Source organism: Empidonax traillii, unplaced genomic scaffold (assembly GCF_003031625.1).
Source record: "Empidonax traillii isolate 1590-97213 ecotype Southwest subspecies unplaced genomic scaffold, ASM303162v1 scaffold8:size5222938, whole genome shotgun sequence".
NCBI lineage: Eukaryota > Metazoa > Chordata > Aves > Passeriformes > Tyrannidae > Empidonax > Empidonax traillii.
The window spans coordinates 4,554,885-4,570,805 of record NW_020955201.1 but is presented as its reverse complement, the minus strand read 5'-3'; the positions used below and the strand labels follow the sequence as shown (position 1 = coordinate 4,570,805).

The 15,921-nt window shown below is 40.2% G+C and overlaps 1 protein-coding gene across 1 annotated transcript in view; it reads left to right on the top strand.

Moving 5' to 3' along the window:
- PGM5 (phosphoglucomutase 5) overlaps positions 1-2,137 on the top strand; it is a 73,992-nt gene extending 71,855 nt beyond the window's left edge. The window contains exon 11 of the mRNA XM_027883637.1: positions 602-2,137. Within this exon, the coding sequence (XP_027739438.1) occupies positions 602-691 (90 nt within the window). The 3' untranslated portion in view covers positions 692-2,137. The remainder of the gene's footprint in view (positions 1-601) is intronic.
- The last annotated feature ends 13,784 nt before the right edge of the window (positions 2,138-15,921 follow it).

Sequence of the window (15,921 nt, the reverse complement as noted above, 5' to 3'; positions counted from 1 at the left end):
TTTTACTTGGTTTTCACATGGTACTATCATAATAGTTACTTGTACTCACCCATCTGGACATATATATGGCCATTTAATAAGGTCTGTAGCCTAAAACTTGAAAATTCTTGCTGTTATGTTGGAACTTATCCTATTAACATGTGGTATTACTCAAAACACACTTCTGTAAATCCTAATAGGGTAGTTGTTACAGTACTTTCTGACCAAAGCTTCACAGAGTAAAGAGGAAAATATCATCTATGTGGCTTCCAGTTATCAGAATAGAAACAATTCTACTTCTGTAGAATTTTTCTAGGTTTTTTGTACAGCAGATTCCACAAGAGCTCCACAATTCTTGTGACATAGAAACATTATTAGTATAATGTATTTAGTGGTTTCTCTTTTCTGCATAGCTTACGTATACTCAGTGTAACACTTCACAAAATGTCTGTTAAACATGATACTTCATTATGCCAAGTATAACTGTATAGACAACTATGACTGGTGTCAGTTTTTGATATTAATTTATTGTATAATTCTACAGTTAAAAAAAGGATTTACAATGTCAGATGTCTTTTGATATTTCTGCTCAATATAATTCAATGTATTTCTCCCTCTTTAGGCTGTGCTGAGTCCTCTCATCGCAATCGCACTGAAAATATCTCAGATTCATGAGAGGACAGGACGAAAGGGACCCACTGTCATTACCTGAAGCCACGGAAGATTGTTAAACCAGGGCCAAAAGAGAAACAGCAAGAAGAGACAGAACCTTGTTAAGACTTGTTAGCCATTTGTGCCTTGTATGATTTTAAAAGTTTTCTTGGGGAGAGAGGCAGGGTGGAAAGCAAAATTCAATATAACATTGAGTATAATCACTTGCATTGATCTCCAAATGCAATAGTATATTGACTTCTTTGTTTTACCTGCAATATCTTAATTACAGATAACAATATAACCAAAGAGGCCTTAACCTTCAAATGTTGTCAGCAGTATGGCAGAAAATGACAACTGCTTGGTTTTGAATGCTATGATAAAAGTTGGAGAAGTTTCAGTTACAGAGAGAGAGGGAGGAGTTCCAAAGCAAAAAGCATGCTTGGTGAATATTGTTTGGGAATATTGTCACCTTCTTGTAAGTTTATAAAAAGGCATACAGAGCATGTCTGAGTCATAAGGGCTGTATACTAAACCCTGTATTTCCTCACCTGACAACCATGCCTCCTTTCCTGCCTCTCCTGTTGCTCACAGATGCACACTGACAGCAGTGCTGTAAACATATTTACACATGATTCCAAAGAAGGGGTTATTCCATATTTTTTTTACCCCTGCTTTTAAAACATATCAGTGTGACTTGTGCCTTTAGATTTTACAAATATTTTGGCTCTTTGGTTATTTTCCTCCAAAGGGAGGCATTTGTGCTATAGAGCTGATTTTATCCTTCCAGCACTGTGTTGGCTATGGAATCTGACTGTCTTTTGCAATATTCCTCATGTCAAGAGATGATGCTGGTTCTTAATGTGTTTGAAAGGTAATTATTGCAAGATCAGCAATTCTTTATCAAGAAATTATGGAAGTCTTTGGAATACTCATGCTCCACTACTACAAAGTGAAGTAAGTGAACAGGGGATTAAAAAACCTAACAAATTAAATTGAAATACTTGACTGGTTCACCAGATGAACAGTTTCTGTTAGATTCTTAGTAACAGTGTATCATGGAATAAAAATTTGGGGATTGCAAAAGGCGTCTCAGCATAGATCTGAGAAGGCTGTTGGGGATATGGACATCAGCATTTTTCTGCTTGTGAAGTGATACTGCAGTTCTAGCTACAATACTGTGCCCTGAAGAAAAACACAAACACTTTGCATGTGATTTGTTTCAAAGCTTTGCTTTGTTGGTCACTTTTGTTATTCATCAGGGTGGTTTTGTGCAACTTGCCTCTTTGCAGTGTATTTTAATTCATTGTGGTTGTCAAATTTTAGTGCAATTTATATAATATTGGAGCGAAGAAAATTGTTTTTATTTCTTTCAACACTTCTTTCAAAAAATGGCTATGGCACTTAGTACACAATAAAGAGTAATGCTGTATATCTGTCTTAATATGTAATTGTGGACAAGACACACTGCACTTTCAAGCATCCGAATAAAACTGCCTTTAATACAGTTACATTATTACTTAATTGACTCTAAACAAATGATGTACTAATGTTGTCACGTATTATCCTACCTTACCATTACGTATTCCTATAAACCAAATGAGATTTTAAGACTGGTTCTTTTTATAAAGATTTTTCTTTTATATGACCACAGCATTCTCACACAGTTTGGACATCCAGTTTTGAGTGTAAGAGTATTCATCTTTACAGAAGCCTTGCAAAGAATGTTTCTGGAAGAAACCTAGTTTATCTGACATTTTATATTTATTATAGTTCAAACTCCTCTAGGTCCAAGATAGTAAGCTCCTAACCAGTAGATCACACATAGTCACACACTCTGGATTACCACAGTTCCAATTACTGGGTTGCATGAAAGAATGTTCTGAAAGGCAGCTAACTAAAACGAACTTGTAAAATCTCTTACATGTTCTCTGACAATGAAATAAATTTTGATCACCTAGTGAACTAGCTATTTATACTATGGAATATCCCATCTGTCAAGCTTTTCTGGGATGGGAACAATGCTCTTTGAAAAGTAAGATGTACTGAAGCCAGGTAAAAAGTAAGATGTACTTCCAGGATGCATTGAGAAGACTCACAAGGAACAGGTGAGGACTGTGAAGAATCATATCTGTGTTTTTATCAGAAAGCTCTCACTAGAGCTGCAGGAGATGGCAGTCTGCTTTCATGAAAGCAGTCATGGTAAACAAAGGGTATATTTTAAAATCCTGATATTGACTTTATCTTGGGCTCCAGGTCCTGTTTTTTAAAAAGATGGGTGATAATGTGAAAATGTAACTGGTATTTTCCACCAGTTAATTACTTTTCTCTGCAAGAAGATGAATAAAGCTTTGTAAGGCTAAAGTACAGTGTATATCTTTATATCTGATGCATGTGGGGAAGGACTGTAGCCATAGTCTTACAAAGTGTGCAGCATTTCTTGAGGTCTTTTAATTATTAACATGGAAGATGGATGCTCGGAAAAAAGCAACATATACAAAGTTACACAAAAATGAAAAGCTCCTAAAAACAGACTATGCATCTAGCAGAGGGAAAAGTATTACTACTTTTCTTATCATCTTATCACAGTGTCTAGGCACTGTGACAGAGACCCACACCCTTCTGTGCTATTTTTGAATGAGCAGTTTCCTCATGTCTGGAAATTGCAAAATTCCTCTATTGTTCAGCTGTGATTACACTAACATTTACTTGGACATCAATTCTGTTTCCCAAAACTTTGGATTCTCTCTGCGTTCCGAGATAATTTGTAAGGCAGTACTACTCACCTGAACCACAGAATCACAGAATCCTTGAGTTTGGAAGGGGCCACATAGTTCATCAGGATTAAAATCACTAGTTCATGTCCCAGCTCCCAGCAGGGTCACGTAGAGGAAGCTGCCCAGGGCCATATCCAGTTGGATTTTGATTATATCCAGGGGCTGAGACTCCACAACCTCTCTGGGCATACTGTTCAAGTGATTGACCACTCCTTTAGTGAAAAAAAACCTTCCATGGCTCTTCAGATGGAATTTTATGTGATTCAGTTTGTGTCCATTGCCTCTTGTCCTGTCACTGGGCGCTACTGAGAAGAGCCTGGGTCCATACACTTTTTTCTTTCCCATCAAATACTTACAGAAATAAGTTCCTTATGAACCATCTGTCTTACAGACTAAACACTCCTAACTCACCATATAACAAATGAGGCTGAATATGGCACTTAGTGCCATAGTCTAGTAACTGTGGTGGTAGTGGATCAAGGGTTGGACTAGATGATCTCAGAGGTCCTTTCCAACCCATCTGATTCCATAATTCTATGGTTCTAAATGCTCCAGTCCCTTCATCTTTCTGGTCTTTTGCTGGAGGTGCTCCACTATGTCCATGTATCTTTTGTACTTGGGAAGCTCAGACTTGGCACTCCAGTTGTATCTCACTCTGCTGAGCAGAGGGAAAGGATCACCTTCCTCCAGCTGCTGGTGATGCCTTTCCTGATGCAGTCCAGGATGCCATTGGCTGTCTTTGCTGTGCAGGCGCATTGTGGATGAGCTGTCAACTGGTTGACCATTGAGTTCTTCTCTGTGGAGCTGTTTTCCAGCCCACTGGCTGCAGCATGTACCAGTGCTTGGATTTATTCCTCCACAAGGGCAGGACTTCACATTTCACTTGGTGAACTTCATGTGGTTCCTGTTGGCCCATTTCTCCAGCCTATGTACATCCCTCCTCATGGCAACATATCAACCTGGAAAGTCAGCTACTCCTTCTGGTGTTTTATCACAAAGCCACCGAAGATGTGCTCTGCCTCATCAGTTACATGATACCAATATTTTCTCCAGTATTGACCCCCAGGTTACACTGCTGGTGACTGGCCTCCAAATGGACTTTGTGGAAGTGATCAGAACCCTCAGTGCTGGCTGTTGAGCTGCTTTTCAATCCACTGTCCACTTTTTAAATCATGTCTTACCAGTCTGAAGATGTTTTTGGATATGGTGTCAAAAACCTTACTAAGGTGAAGCAAACAACATTCCGAACTCTCTCCTCATCTGCTTCTCTCTCCTCATCCACTAAGCCAGTCATGTCATTGTAGAAGGTCATCAAGTTGGTTAAGCATCATTTGCCCTTCATAAATCCATGCTGATTACTCCTAATCACATTCTTGTCCATGGCTTTAACAAGGGTTCCCAGGATTGGTTACTCCATCACCTCCCAGGAACTAAGGTGAGATTGGCCAGCCTGTAACTTCCCAGACCCTCCTTCTCTTACAGACAAGAGTGATATTTGCTCTCTCAGGGACCTCTCCCAGTCATCCACAGTCTTTCAGAGGCAACAGAGGGTGGCCTTGCAATGTCATGACTCAGCTTCTTCAGCTCTGTGCGTGCATTCGAAGTCATCCCATGGAATTATGTATGTCCAGTTTTTTCAAGCGCTCCCTGACTTTTGTTCTTGCTCCACCCAAAGTAAGTCTTCCTTGCCTCAGATTTTTCCTCCAGTCTTGAGGGCTTATAATTCCTGAAGGCTGTTTTTACCAGTGAAGATGTAGACAAATGTAGACATTGACCACTTAAGCCTTTTCTGTGCCCTCTTTCAAGTCAGGTACATGTAGAAACTTTTCCCATTGCCCTTCACATTCGTCACCTCACTCAACTCGAAGTGGGCTTTGGTTTTCCTGATCGCAGCCCTGCACGATTGGATGGACGGTGTCAATCATGCAGTATTCCTCCTAGTTCAGTTGTCCCTGCTTCCACTTATCATATATTTCCTTTTCATATCTGAGTTTAATCAGTCCATCTGTGCATGCTTCCTGCTGCCTCTGTTTGATGTCTGCATGTCAGAATGAACCATTCATGAACTTGAAGAAGGCACTCCTTGAAAATCAAAGAGGTGTCCTGGATTTATCTCTTCTCCAAGGCCATAACCCATAGGACTCTTCCAAGCAGATCTCTGAAGATGTTAAAGTCTTCTCTGCAGATTTTGGTCTCACTTTTTGTCCTTTTTGCTCCTCTCAGAATTCTGAATCCATTGTCTCATGATCAGTGCAGCAAAAAAAATTCATGTGCCCACCCACTTCTGGTATTGTGAGTGCCAGGACAAGGCCATCTTATTGGCTCCTCAGTCACTAGTGTCAGGAAGGTATTTCAATGCACTGGAAGAACCTGTTCTGTTCTGAAGCCTTAGTTTGACTAGTTCTGTCTTCCTGCCCAAAGAAAATTCCTTTTAACTTAAAATTTCCAGCTGCTATTCTTGGCAAATATGACTCCATGCTATTAAATTTGATTGAAAGCAAACTGTTTGAAAGCTTTTGCTGCTTTAAGATTGCTGACATTTTTGAACTCACTGCCCATGCCATTTTTGATTAAGTTCATAATCTATTAGTTCATTAGCTGAAAAGACAAAGTGATTGTATCAAAATACCAGACTGTATCAAAATATTAGGTATTAACTTTAATGTTCTCCTTATCTCAGTAACTTTCTTGTATCAAATACTTTATTACATACTGGAGATGCAGTTATCTTCAGTTTCACATTTCTGGGCCCACTGGGACTTCACAACATCTGCAGAGGGCTGGAGCCAAAAAAGGGCACTGCAGGGCTCTCCTGGAACTGGGAGAAAGGAAAGGAGGGTTCACTCTTCCTGTTTGTTCATAAACTATGTGGAAAGCATCTGAGTGAATTTCCTATAGCAAACTATTTCCTATAGCAAACTGGTCCAAGAGCAAACTTCAGGGGTACTCTGGCAGTACTTGCTCCCAACATGACTCAGAACTGTAGTCACAACCATTTCCCACTCATTTGGTCTTGCATTAGTAGTTACCTACCTAGTGGAAAAGCTTGATCTCCACTGGAGGAAAAAAAAAAAAAAAAAAGAAAAAAAGTTGAACATGTAGGACAGGCATTTTGCCATGGCATATCTCCTGGCTGATCAATCTCACTGCACCAATACTTTTACAGTATTCACTGCTTCAGGATCTGGGACTCTGGAGTAGAGAAGCAAGAGATTTCGGGGGATGGATATGGTAAGACAAGGTCACCTGCCATAGTAGATCCTCACTTCAACTATTTTGGAAATAATGTGGCTTTTATTGTTCCCTGTGCTGTACTGCTTCTCAGTTACTTTGAAAAATCTTAATATACTTATAGCATCTTATATCAACTTCTTTTCAGGTGTTCTTTTTTTACACTCTGGGTGTTTTAATACCTTTCTCATCAACAACTTTTTTTGAATTGGTTTTTCTTTCTCTGTAGTTTGTTTACCTCATTTTACTCAACTTTCGTTTTTACTTAAAGCAACTGAAGGTTTGTATGTTTTTCCTATAAAGGGTGAAAGTCTTTGAAGGACAAAACTGATGCAATTATCAGTTGTCTGGCCTAAGCTATTGTTACCACCACAAGTTGTATTTCCAATGCATGTGCAGCCATAGTGCTTACTTGTAATTTTATAGTATGTGGGCAGCTGGAAAGTGTGATAACTTTTCTGTTTCATTGGTGTGTAACAGAACCAAAAACAGGTTGCCCAGAGACATGGTAGAAGCCTATTCCTGACAAATTCAAGGTCAGTAGGAGTAGATACATTTCTGGAAGAATTTGTGGTAAAAAGTTAGAACTCGTTTTGCTAGGAAGGCTTTCTGCCGAAATGGTAACTCTTTCTTAAAAAGAATTTTAATACTTCCCACCTTTCCCCCTTCCGCGGCATGGCAAGAGAAGTTCTCAACCACTCTCTCTGGTATGCAGAGAGATAACATGTTTGCACATGGCCTCCCCGGGCCAGAAAGAGAGTATCGGAGGAGAGAGAGAAGATAAAAAAAGACTTGGAGGAGCAGGGGCATTTGCCCCTGGGGCCTAATGTGTTCAACATCAAAAAAAGAGGGGTCCTTGCATCTAAAATAACCCTTTCTTTTTTAATCCTTCCACTGCCTTGGCATTCTTGGGAAGAATACTTGCAAGAGTTTACCTTAGAGTCAGGTTGGATGGGGCTCTGAGCAATGTGTTCTAGTTCATTGCCAGGGCTTGGACTAGACAACCTCTAGAGGTCCCTTCCAACCAAAACAAACTCTCATCTATAGTCAGTGTTGCAGATTCAAATCTCTTGACATTTTTCTTGTCATCTGGAATTACAGCTAAGAGTGGCTGGATGAAAATTTGCCTTGATGATTCTATGGGACAAAGACACATAGGCAAGACTGTCTTTTTTTTGGTTGTTGTGTAATTATGAGATCACTTGTGTCAGAAACAGGATACAGGGTCCCTTTCTTAGTTCCCACAGTTTTGAGTAAGCTGCAATGGAAGCAAGTGACCTTAGAGGTCACTCGGAGGAGTCAGAGATAATTTTTCCTCCCACAATTGGTGGTTTCCTCTGAGAAGCTGTGAGCATAACCAGTGTTCTCTGTCTGGCAGCTTGGAGGCATATTTTATTGTGCCCTTATCTGGAATCATGGACTCTTGTATCATATAAGCAGACATAAGGTATTTCTTTGTTTGAAATACAAAATTTATTCATTAAATCAATAGTAAAATAGCAGATATTTTTACCCCAAAATAAAGCACATAACTTGAAAAGTATACAATACAAAAACAATCAATTACAACAAATAATCTACCCATTTCAAACAAAAGCAATCAAAAGTTGAGTAAATAGGTCTCCCAAGTCAGCTAAAGTTTCAAAACCACAAATGAAGGCTTTAATTTGAAACTCCTTAAAAGACAGAAGACATTTAGAACTGATAACAGCATGATGCTTTATTTGTCTTGTAGTGTAAGAAACTCCTATTGCCATCGATGGTGACTTCTATAAGAGAAAACCTGAACATTTCTACCTCTATAGAGATTTCTTCTTCTCTGAAATACTGAGCAACTTCATATGTATCCTCCAACTCAACTCAAACTGGTTGTGTTTTTCCTGTGCCGGATCACCGACAAAACTCTTCCAATTTTTCCTGCTTCAGAGATGTGGAATTTTACTGGCTGCCCATCTCAGATGTTTTGACAGGTGTCACTCCTTCTGAGGTTCCCTGGAAGCCTATATCCAGGTGGTAACTGATTTCTTGCATGGATATATGAGAATTTGACTCCAATTTGGGGTTTGAGTCTTGGTCACCTGTTTGCTGCTGCCTTAACTGCCACACACATAATTCATATGGTGGTGGCTGCTCCTGCTCATTTGTTTCACTGATGAACTCTGCACTGCTTTCACTATATAGAGGTGGAGGGACACTAGTGATTTCTTGTTGTTTTACTGTGAAGGCAATTGACAGTGGAGAAGTCTGTTTTTCAGGATCTGTGCAGTCTTCATAGGAGGGAGGATAGAAGTCAGGGCTAAAAGAAGCAAACCAAAAAGAAACACATTGTGGTGAAATGTGATTTATTTCACAGAGCTTGGTTAGATGCTTTGTCTGTTACACTTCTGAAGTTTAGATGAAGCTTAATACTGTAAATGGAAACTTAGGTTTAGAAAAATGAATTATATTAAATTAAAAAGGTAGGCATAACTAGGATCTTTTCCTGTAACTGTACAAAATGTTTTATTAAAACACAACATTCTAAAAGGACAAGCCTTCCTCGTGAAAATTCCCACCCCTGTCATACATACACTCTTGCTTTTATTTCAACAAGTGTCTGAGAAAAGTTGAATTTAGAAGGAGACTGAGATCACTGTTCAAAGTTATTTATTATTCCAATAACCATTGTTTTCCACAGTTTAAAAATGCATTTTGTATGTCTCTGCTTATCTAACCAAAATTTGTGGAATGTTGCTTTTATAGTGCCTTTAGAGAACTGTCAGTGTTTCTGGTGCGGTTTCCACAACAGTCCAAGAAAAGTAATTTGTATCCAGTGACCCTGTTATAGGCTTTTGCAAGGCCTAATGCCAATCAGTTTAAGAAACTCTCTCTCTCAAAGCATCCAACTTTGTTAAGAAAAAAAATTGTAGGATCACAGAATGTTTTGGGTTGAAAGGGAACTTAAAGGTCATGTAGTTACACATACCCTGCCATGAGCAGGCACATGTCATGAACAGTTATCTTTCTTTGGAAACTTTTACCGCACTTCAGCAATTAAGCATTAATTTTTCACAGTGTCACAATATCTGTCTATATATAAAAATGCATAATTATTTATACACATTCATATGTTATGTAGATATAAAAAACCACCAAGAGTTAACTTTAATTGCACAGCAGGATATTTCCTTAATATAAAATGTCCTTCACTTAGGGAATCGTTGCCCATGTTCTTCCATATAATTACCTTTGCATTTCTTTCAAAAACCTGCATGGTTGCAATTTTGCACCTTATCCTGTATCTGCTTCTGAAAGAGCACCATGACTGAATGGAGATCACCACAGCATCTTCCACAGGCAAACCCCATGAGAATGTAACAGTTTAGTTGATCTTATGTCCCTGAAGACAGTTACAAGAATCCCTCTCTTTGCCACAACAGTTTTCCTTAAGATCTCTCTTGCCTTAGTAATTGCAAGGGCCAGATGAATGCTGGACTGGGAGGGGGAGTGCAAAACATCCACTTCTAGGGTGCTTCTCATCACTTGAACTCTCCTCTCCCTCTTCCCTTTCAGTAGCTCTCAGAATAGCGACAACAGTCGCTTAACTTGAAGGACTGCAGAAGGTACTAAGTGGTTCGATGAAATCAATGTGGAAAAATATAAATGAGGCAGAGCTACTCTGTTAAAGCCTTTTTTTAAACTGCATGATTTCCAGGTGATGAGCCTACAGCCAAGGAGCTATTGCTACATTAAACTTCTGTGGTTCAATCAAACTCCGTGATTTTTTGCCCCAGAAATCTCAGAAGTGACGGTCTTTTACTGACACCTGTGGATATAAGACAGAATTGCATGCAGGCTCTTAACCCTCTGAAAGTCGGTGATTTCGGCTCCCAAACTTGCTGGAAGAGAGTACATTGCCTCGGACTTTTGCCTGAGGGGGCCTCGGTACTACGCAATGTTCATGACACCACCGCAGTGATGAAGGCAAAGTGGTACGTGTTAACCTGTGAGATCAAGGTTTGTCAGTCTTTCTGCCCTCCCAAGGGGAAAATTAACCATGCAAAATGATCTCTGGATTTTGCATTTCCCTGGAGCACAACGTGTGTTTTACAAAAGCAGCAGCAGGGCAAAGCAGTGTGCCTTCTAACTTGGAGCAGAGAGGCATAAGGCATTTGCAGAAGTTGCCCATTCAGAAGTTGCCTTTTGCCTGCCTGTGGCTTTGCCTCATTAGCAGGACAGTGGAATGGAAAGAAGGGACAGTACTTTTTTCAACAATGCAGTGCACAATCACTTGCGGTTTATTGTGTTTTGCTGTACTGTACATATAGCATATGCTCATTAGGAAACATTTCTTATTTCCCTGCCTCTGTCCTTTGTGACTGTTTTGGTTGTCTTGGTAAAACAACAGCTCTTGTAAAATCAGTCTTGTCCCTGACACAAAGCTCTGCACTACCACTAGCTCCAGCTGAAGTTAAGCCTAGACATTTGACAATTGTTTGGAGTCAGACTGATTAACTACAGGAGTAGTTGTCCCTGACTCAGAAGTATCCTCTCCCTACTCTTCTTGCACAGTGATTTGCATGCTTTGTTGAAGCTTTGATCTGTGAACTCTTTCTTGCAAATGGATTCTGGAAGAGCTGGATATTAACCCCAGTGGCATGTGGTGGGGTTTTTGCTACATGCTGGAAAATAAACCATTTTCTAAGTGGCATGTACAGTCTTTTGGAAATCAATAGTGCCTGATCTTCAGCACTCTTTGTGGTTATAGAAAAAGAAAGGCTTTTGCATTGCTGAAAGGAAGGTCTTTGACTTTGCTATGAGATTCTTTTTGGGACTAATAAATATTAAACAAAGTTGTTCAGTTACAATGGGGTATTGTTACCATAGCATGAGAGAAATGCACGCTCGTGGCTTTCAATAGATGACAATCCATGAGCAACCCTCTGGCAAGAAAAGCTTGAGAGAGAGAAAACTTCTTGGTCGTAGGACTCTTTTAGCTTGCAATAGACCTAATCACACATTTCAGTGATTTGGGTGTTTTTAAAAAACTTTTTCAAGAACTTGAAATAGATATGAACCTCTCTCACAGGAACTCTTCCTATTGGTCAGTGTAGGCACTCTTTTCTGTATCCTGTTCGAGTGCTACATCAGAAACTTCCACTGATGTAGTACCCTTCTCGTATAATTCTGGCTTATCTAAAATGTCAGATATTACATTAAGTGTACACTAAAAAGGGATCTCACAATACACTGAGATTTTAGAAAGGCTTGAGGTGAAAGCTAATGGAAATCTCCCTAATGACCCTTAGCACCTTGGTTAGGAAAGTCTACAGCACAGAGGGCCAAAAAAAATGCTTGGAGCACGTCAGCGAGTGCAATGCAGTCTTACACACCAGGGAGATAAAACACTTGCTTAGAGGGCCTTGCTTATAAAACACTCTTAAAAGAAAATTCATGCATGTTCTCTATTGCCATATTGCATATTCCGGATACCAAATACAGTATATTACATTTGTACAGTTTCGTTGCCTCCTCTGATTTCTCTTGGGAGGCAATATTTGATTTAATTTGTTGTTATTTTTTTCCTTCTCACTCTGTTTTTTAACTTACACATTTAAATCAGAAAAATGGAGTAACTTGCACACACGGCAGCTCGTGTCTTTTTCTGCTCCTATTTGCTCAAGACACTGCTGTTCTCATCTGAGGTATAGAGTCGCCAGAGGGAGGTGGACACATGGTCCTACTCTTCCCACACTCATCCCAAAGGGGAAATTCATAATTAGTGGCTAGTAAAACCTTCTCTAGTTTAGCGAATTTGTATGTAAACCTTCTTAGCAGATATTGTGAGTACATTTGAAATATAGCCTTAAGAACTTACCCAAACAAACAAAACCTACCCTTTCCTAAACATGAAGGTCTTATTGACACAGTCATTCTTCAGCCAAAAGTGAAGTGCTTCACTTGCATCAACAGAGGGCACAATTGCCGTACAAATCATCCTCATTCTTTATTTAAAAGAGACCCATGTGAAGCTTAACTGTAATGCTCTGAACTTTTGAGTTTTGAGGAGAAAAGCATGGGCTGCTGTTGCTCCCCCACCCGGGTGTCCAGGTGGTTTCAGTCGGCATTCCGTATTTCTCAAGGATTGTACATGTATTAGCAAAAGTAGCCATTATCCAAGCTATTTTCCTACAAGCTGTTGAAGTAATAGGTCTCCAGTTTTTTAAACTGGTTGTTGGAACCTGACACCAAAACTCCTTTTAAATGTAGCACACTGAAACTGCATAGCCAGCTCCTTTCTTTTCTCATGGTTGCTGTGTCTATGTTTTGTATGGAAGCATTAAAAAAGCATTGCTTTTATAAATTTCAGGCTTAGTTTTTATATCAATGGATTTCAGACTAATCCTTATACTTCAGTAGTTATTTGATAATAGTCAGAGCTTGTGGTGCTTGTCGTTATCTTTCACCACAGCAGATCTTACAATCTGCTCTAGCACTACTGCCTGGGGCATTGAAGATTCTTCACTCTCTCTCTTTCTAAAAATTCAGAATCACACAATCAATTAGGTTGGAAAAGACCTCTGAGATCATCAAGTCCAAATTATTACCTAACACTATTTTGTCACTAGACCATGGCACTGAGACATCCAGTCTTATCGTAAAAAATTCCAGGGACAGTGACTCCATCACAATTCCAACTTCCAGTCACTATTTTTGTAAAGAACTTCCTTCTTATGTTTAAATTAAATGTCTCCTGGTGCAGCTTAAGACTTGCCCTACTGCTTGTTGCCTGGGAGAAGAGACCAAAATGTCCCCAGTTACAACCTCCTTCCAAGAAGTTGTATAGAGTGATGAGGTCTTGCCTGAGCGTCCTCTTATCCAGGCTAAACAACCCCAGTTCCCTCAACCATCTCCTCATAGGACTTGTGCTCCAGTCTCTTCACCAACCTCATTGCCTTTCTTTGGACATACTCCAACACCTCAACATCCTTCCTAAGTGGAAGGGCGCAGAACTGGACACAACACTCCAAGTGTGGCCTCACCAGTGCTGAGTACAGTGGAAGAATCACCTGCTCTTGCTGGCCACACTGTTCCTGACACAGGTCAGGATGTCATTGGCCTTTTTGGCCACTTGGGCACACCGCTGGCTCATGTTCAGCTTCCTGTCAATCCAAACTCCCAAGGCCCTTTCCGCCTGGCTGAAAGCCAGACTCCATCCACTCTGTGTTCAGCCTGTAGCACTGCAGAGGGTTGTTGTGGCCAAAGAGCATGATTTGATACTTGACCTTGTTGAACCTCATCCTATTGGAATCAGCCCAACTTTCCAGCTTTTCATGCGAGTCATCCCACCACGTTTCCATGATGGTGACTACATCGTAACTTTCTTGCATGATGGCTTCCAGCTCATCTTTTTTGTTACTTAAACAGCATTCAGTAGTGTACATACACTTCATCTCTGCTGCTAATTTCACCCCTAACCTCTGGCTTACCACCTCTAGGTTCGCCTTTGGAGAGCCTAATTTTGTCCCCTTCCCACTTCAAACAGTTTTACGTCCTCTTCATCAGCCCTGCCAATTCATAAGCTAGAGTCCTTTTGGCCTTACTGGATAAATGAAGCCCATCTGTCTCTAGCAGGCTTTGTGCCATAACAATTGCCCCACAATTAAAAAATTAAAAATTAAAAAATTAAATTTCACTGCTGGTACCAACTTTAAGCCACCTGTTGATAATATGGGTGTTCCCCTGGCTTTCATCATTCATCCCTGCTACTGCAGGAACCTAGCAGAGCCCTGAAGTCCTTTTTAATTACCCTCATCACTGCTAACCTGGACAACAAACAGCGAGTAATAATGAGAGACCTGAATTAGTTTAGTAAATAATATCCCTTATCTGGGCCCCAGGGAAGCAACAGACTTCCCTCTGGGAAGGGTCCATTCAACATACAGAGCCTTCAGTTCCCTTCAGAAAAGAATCACCTGAAACAAATACCCTTTTCTTCCTGATACCTGAGGCCATGATGCGTCTGGTAGACGGAGTGCAACTGGGAGACCCTGCAGACAGATTTTTTCTGGAGTGTAATATGACTGACCCTCTAGAACCAGTACCTACTCTGTAAGGGCACCTGGGAAGGTGATGGGGGTTGGGAGGGGATTTTTACCTCCCTAGTCAGGGACCCGTTCCACACCAAATGTGTGTCGAGATGTGGTTTTCAGCAATTGTTCTTGGTTTGGGTATCTAGTTATGGTCACTGCTAGCACAAAATGGAGACTTGGTGTCACCGAGATGTAGCATGAAGGCCTGAGATGACACACTCAATCTGAAAAATTTTATCAAAAAATTGAGGAACTGTCCTTTAAATGTTTTCTTCATACTTTTGGTTTTATTTTGCTAGGATGTTTTTCTTATCTTTGAATTCATTACCCAAAACTCTAAAGAGAATATAATACCTCAAAAGAAAAAGAAGAAAAGCAAGGGTTTTGTTCCAAGTGTTGCAGACTGCTCTGTATCTGAGAAGTGATTATATCTCACAAAGAGCTCCGAGTTTTTGACTTGGACACTGCTGAAATCCTACAAGATGATGTTTAGATATTAAAGTACTTAATGTACACAACATTGCACTAACTTTCCTGTTCACCCTTTTCACTTCAGCTCCCCTTGAACAGGCACCTGTGAAAGAGAATGTCACATTCGAATCAATTTCATGTCCCCTTGAGAGCTTTTAGAAGACATTTTTGATATAGGTCAGTATGTCTTGCAGGAGCTGACATTTTGAGTTCACTCTCCACTGAGACTAATTAGACAGCGCATGGCAGTAAGTCCACGTATTTTGCTCTGTGGCGTAAGGTCTGTACTGTTTTGCATAAGATCTGGAAGAAGCTGATTGCTGGCAACAACAGGCTGGTCTGACAGGCACCCTCCATGTGTGCGTGGACACCTTTTTGACTTCCTCAGGGTCCTCAGAAATGAGTCAGTGTAACTGTGAATATTTCCACTTTGCTTCCTCCAAGGCTCACTATTGGCTCAGAGGTTTCTTACCCAACCTGTGAGAGGAAGAGTAAACCAAACACTCCGCATGAGTCATCTCTGTTGTTAATCTCTCATGCTTTGCTAAAATAACCAGATAAAGGGAAGATTAAAAGCTCTCCATTACCTGGAAGCTGTCTGAAATCAGGGAAGAACTGAAGTCTCTAACTTGGGAATTTCACAAGGTAACTGACAGGCTGACCAATGCAAAGCTCATGTACAGCCTGAATATTATGAAAATTTTAGAGAGCAAAATCTTGGGCTAGCAGAAATTTTATTT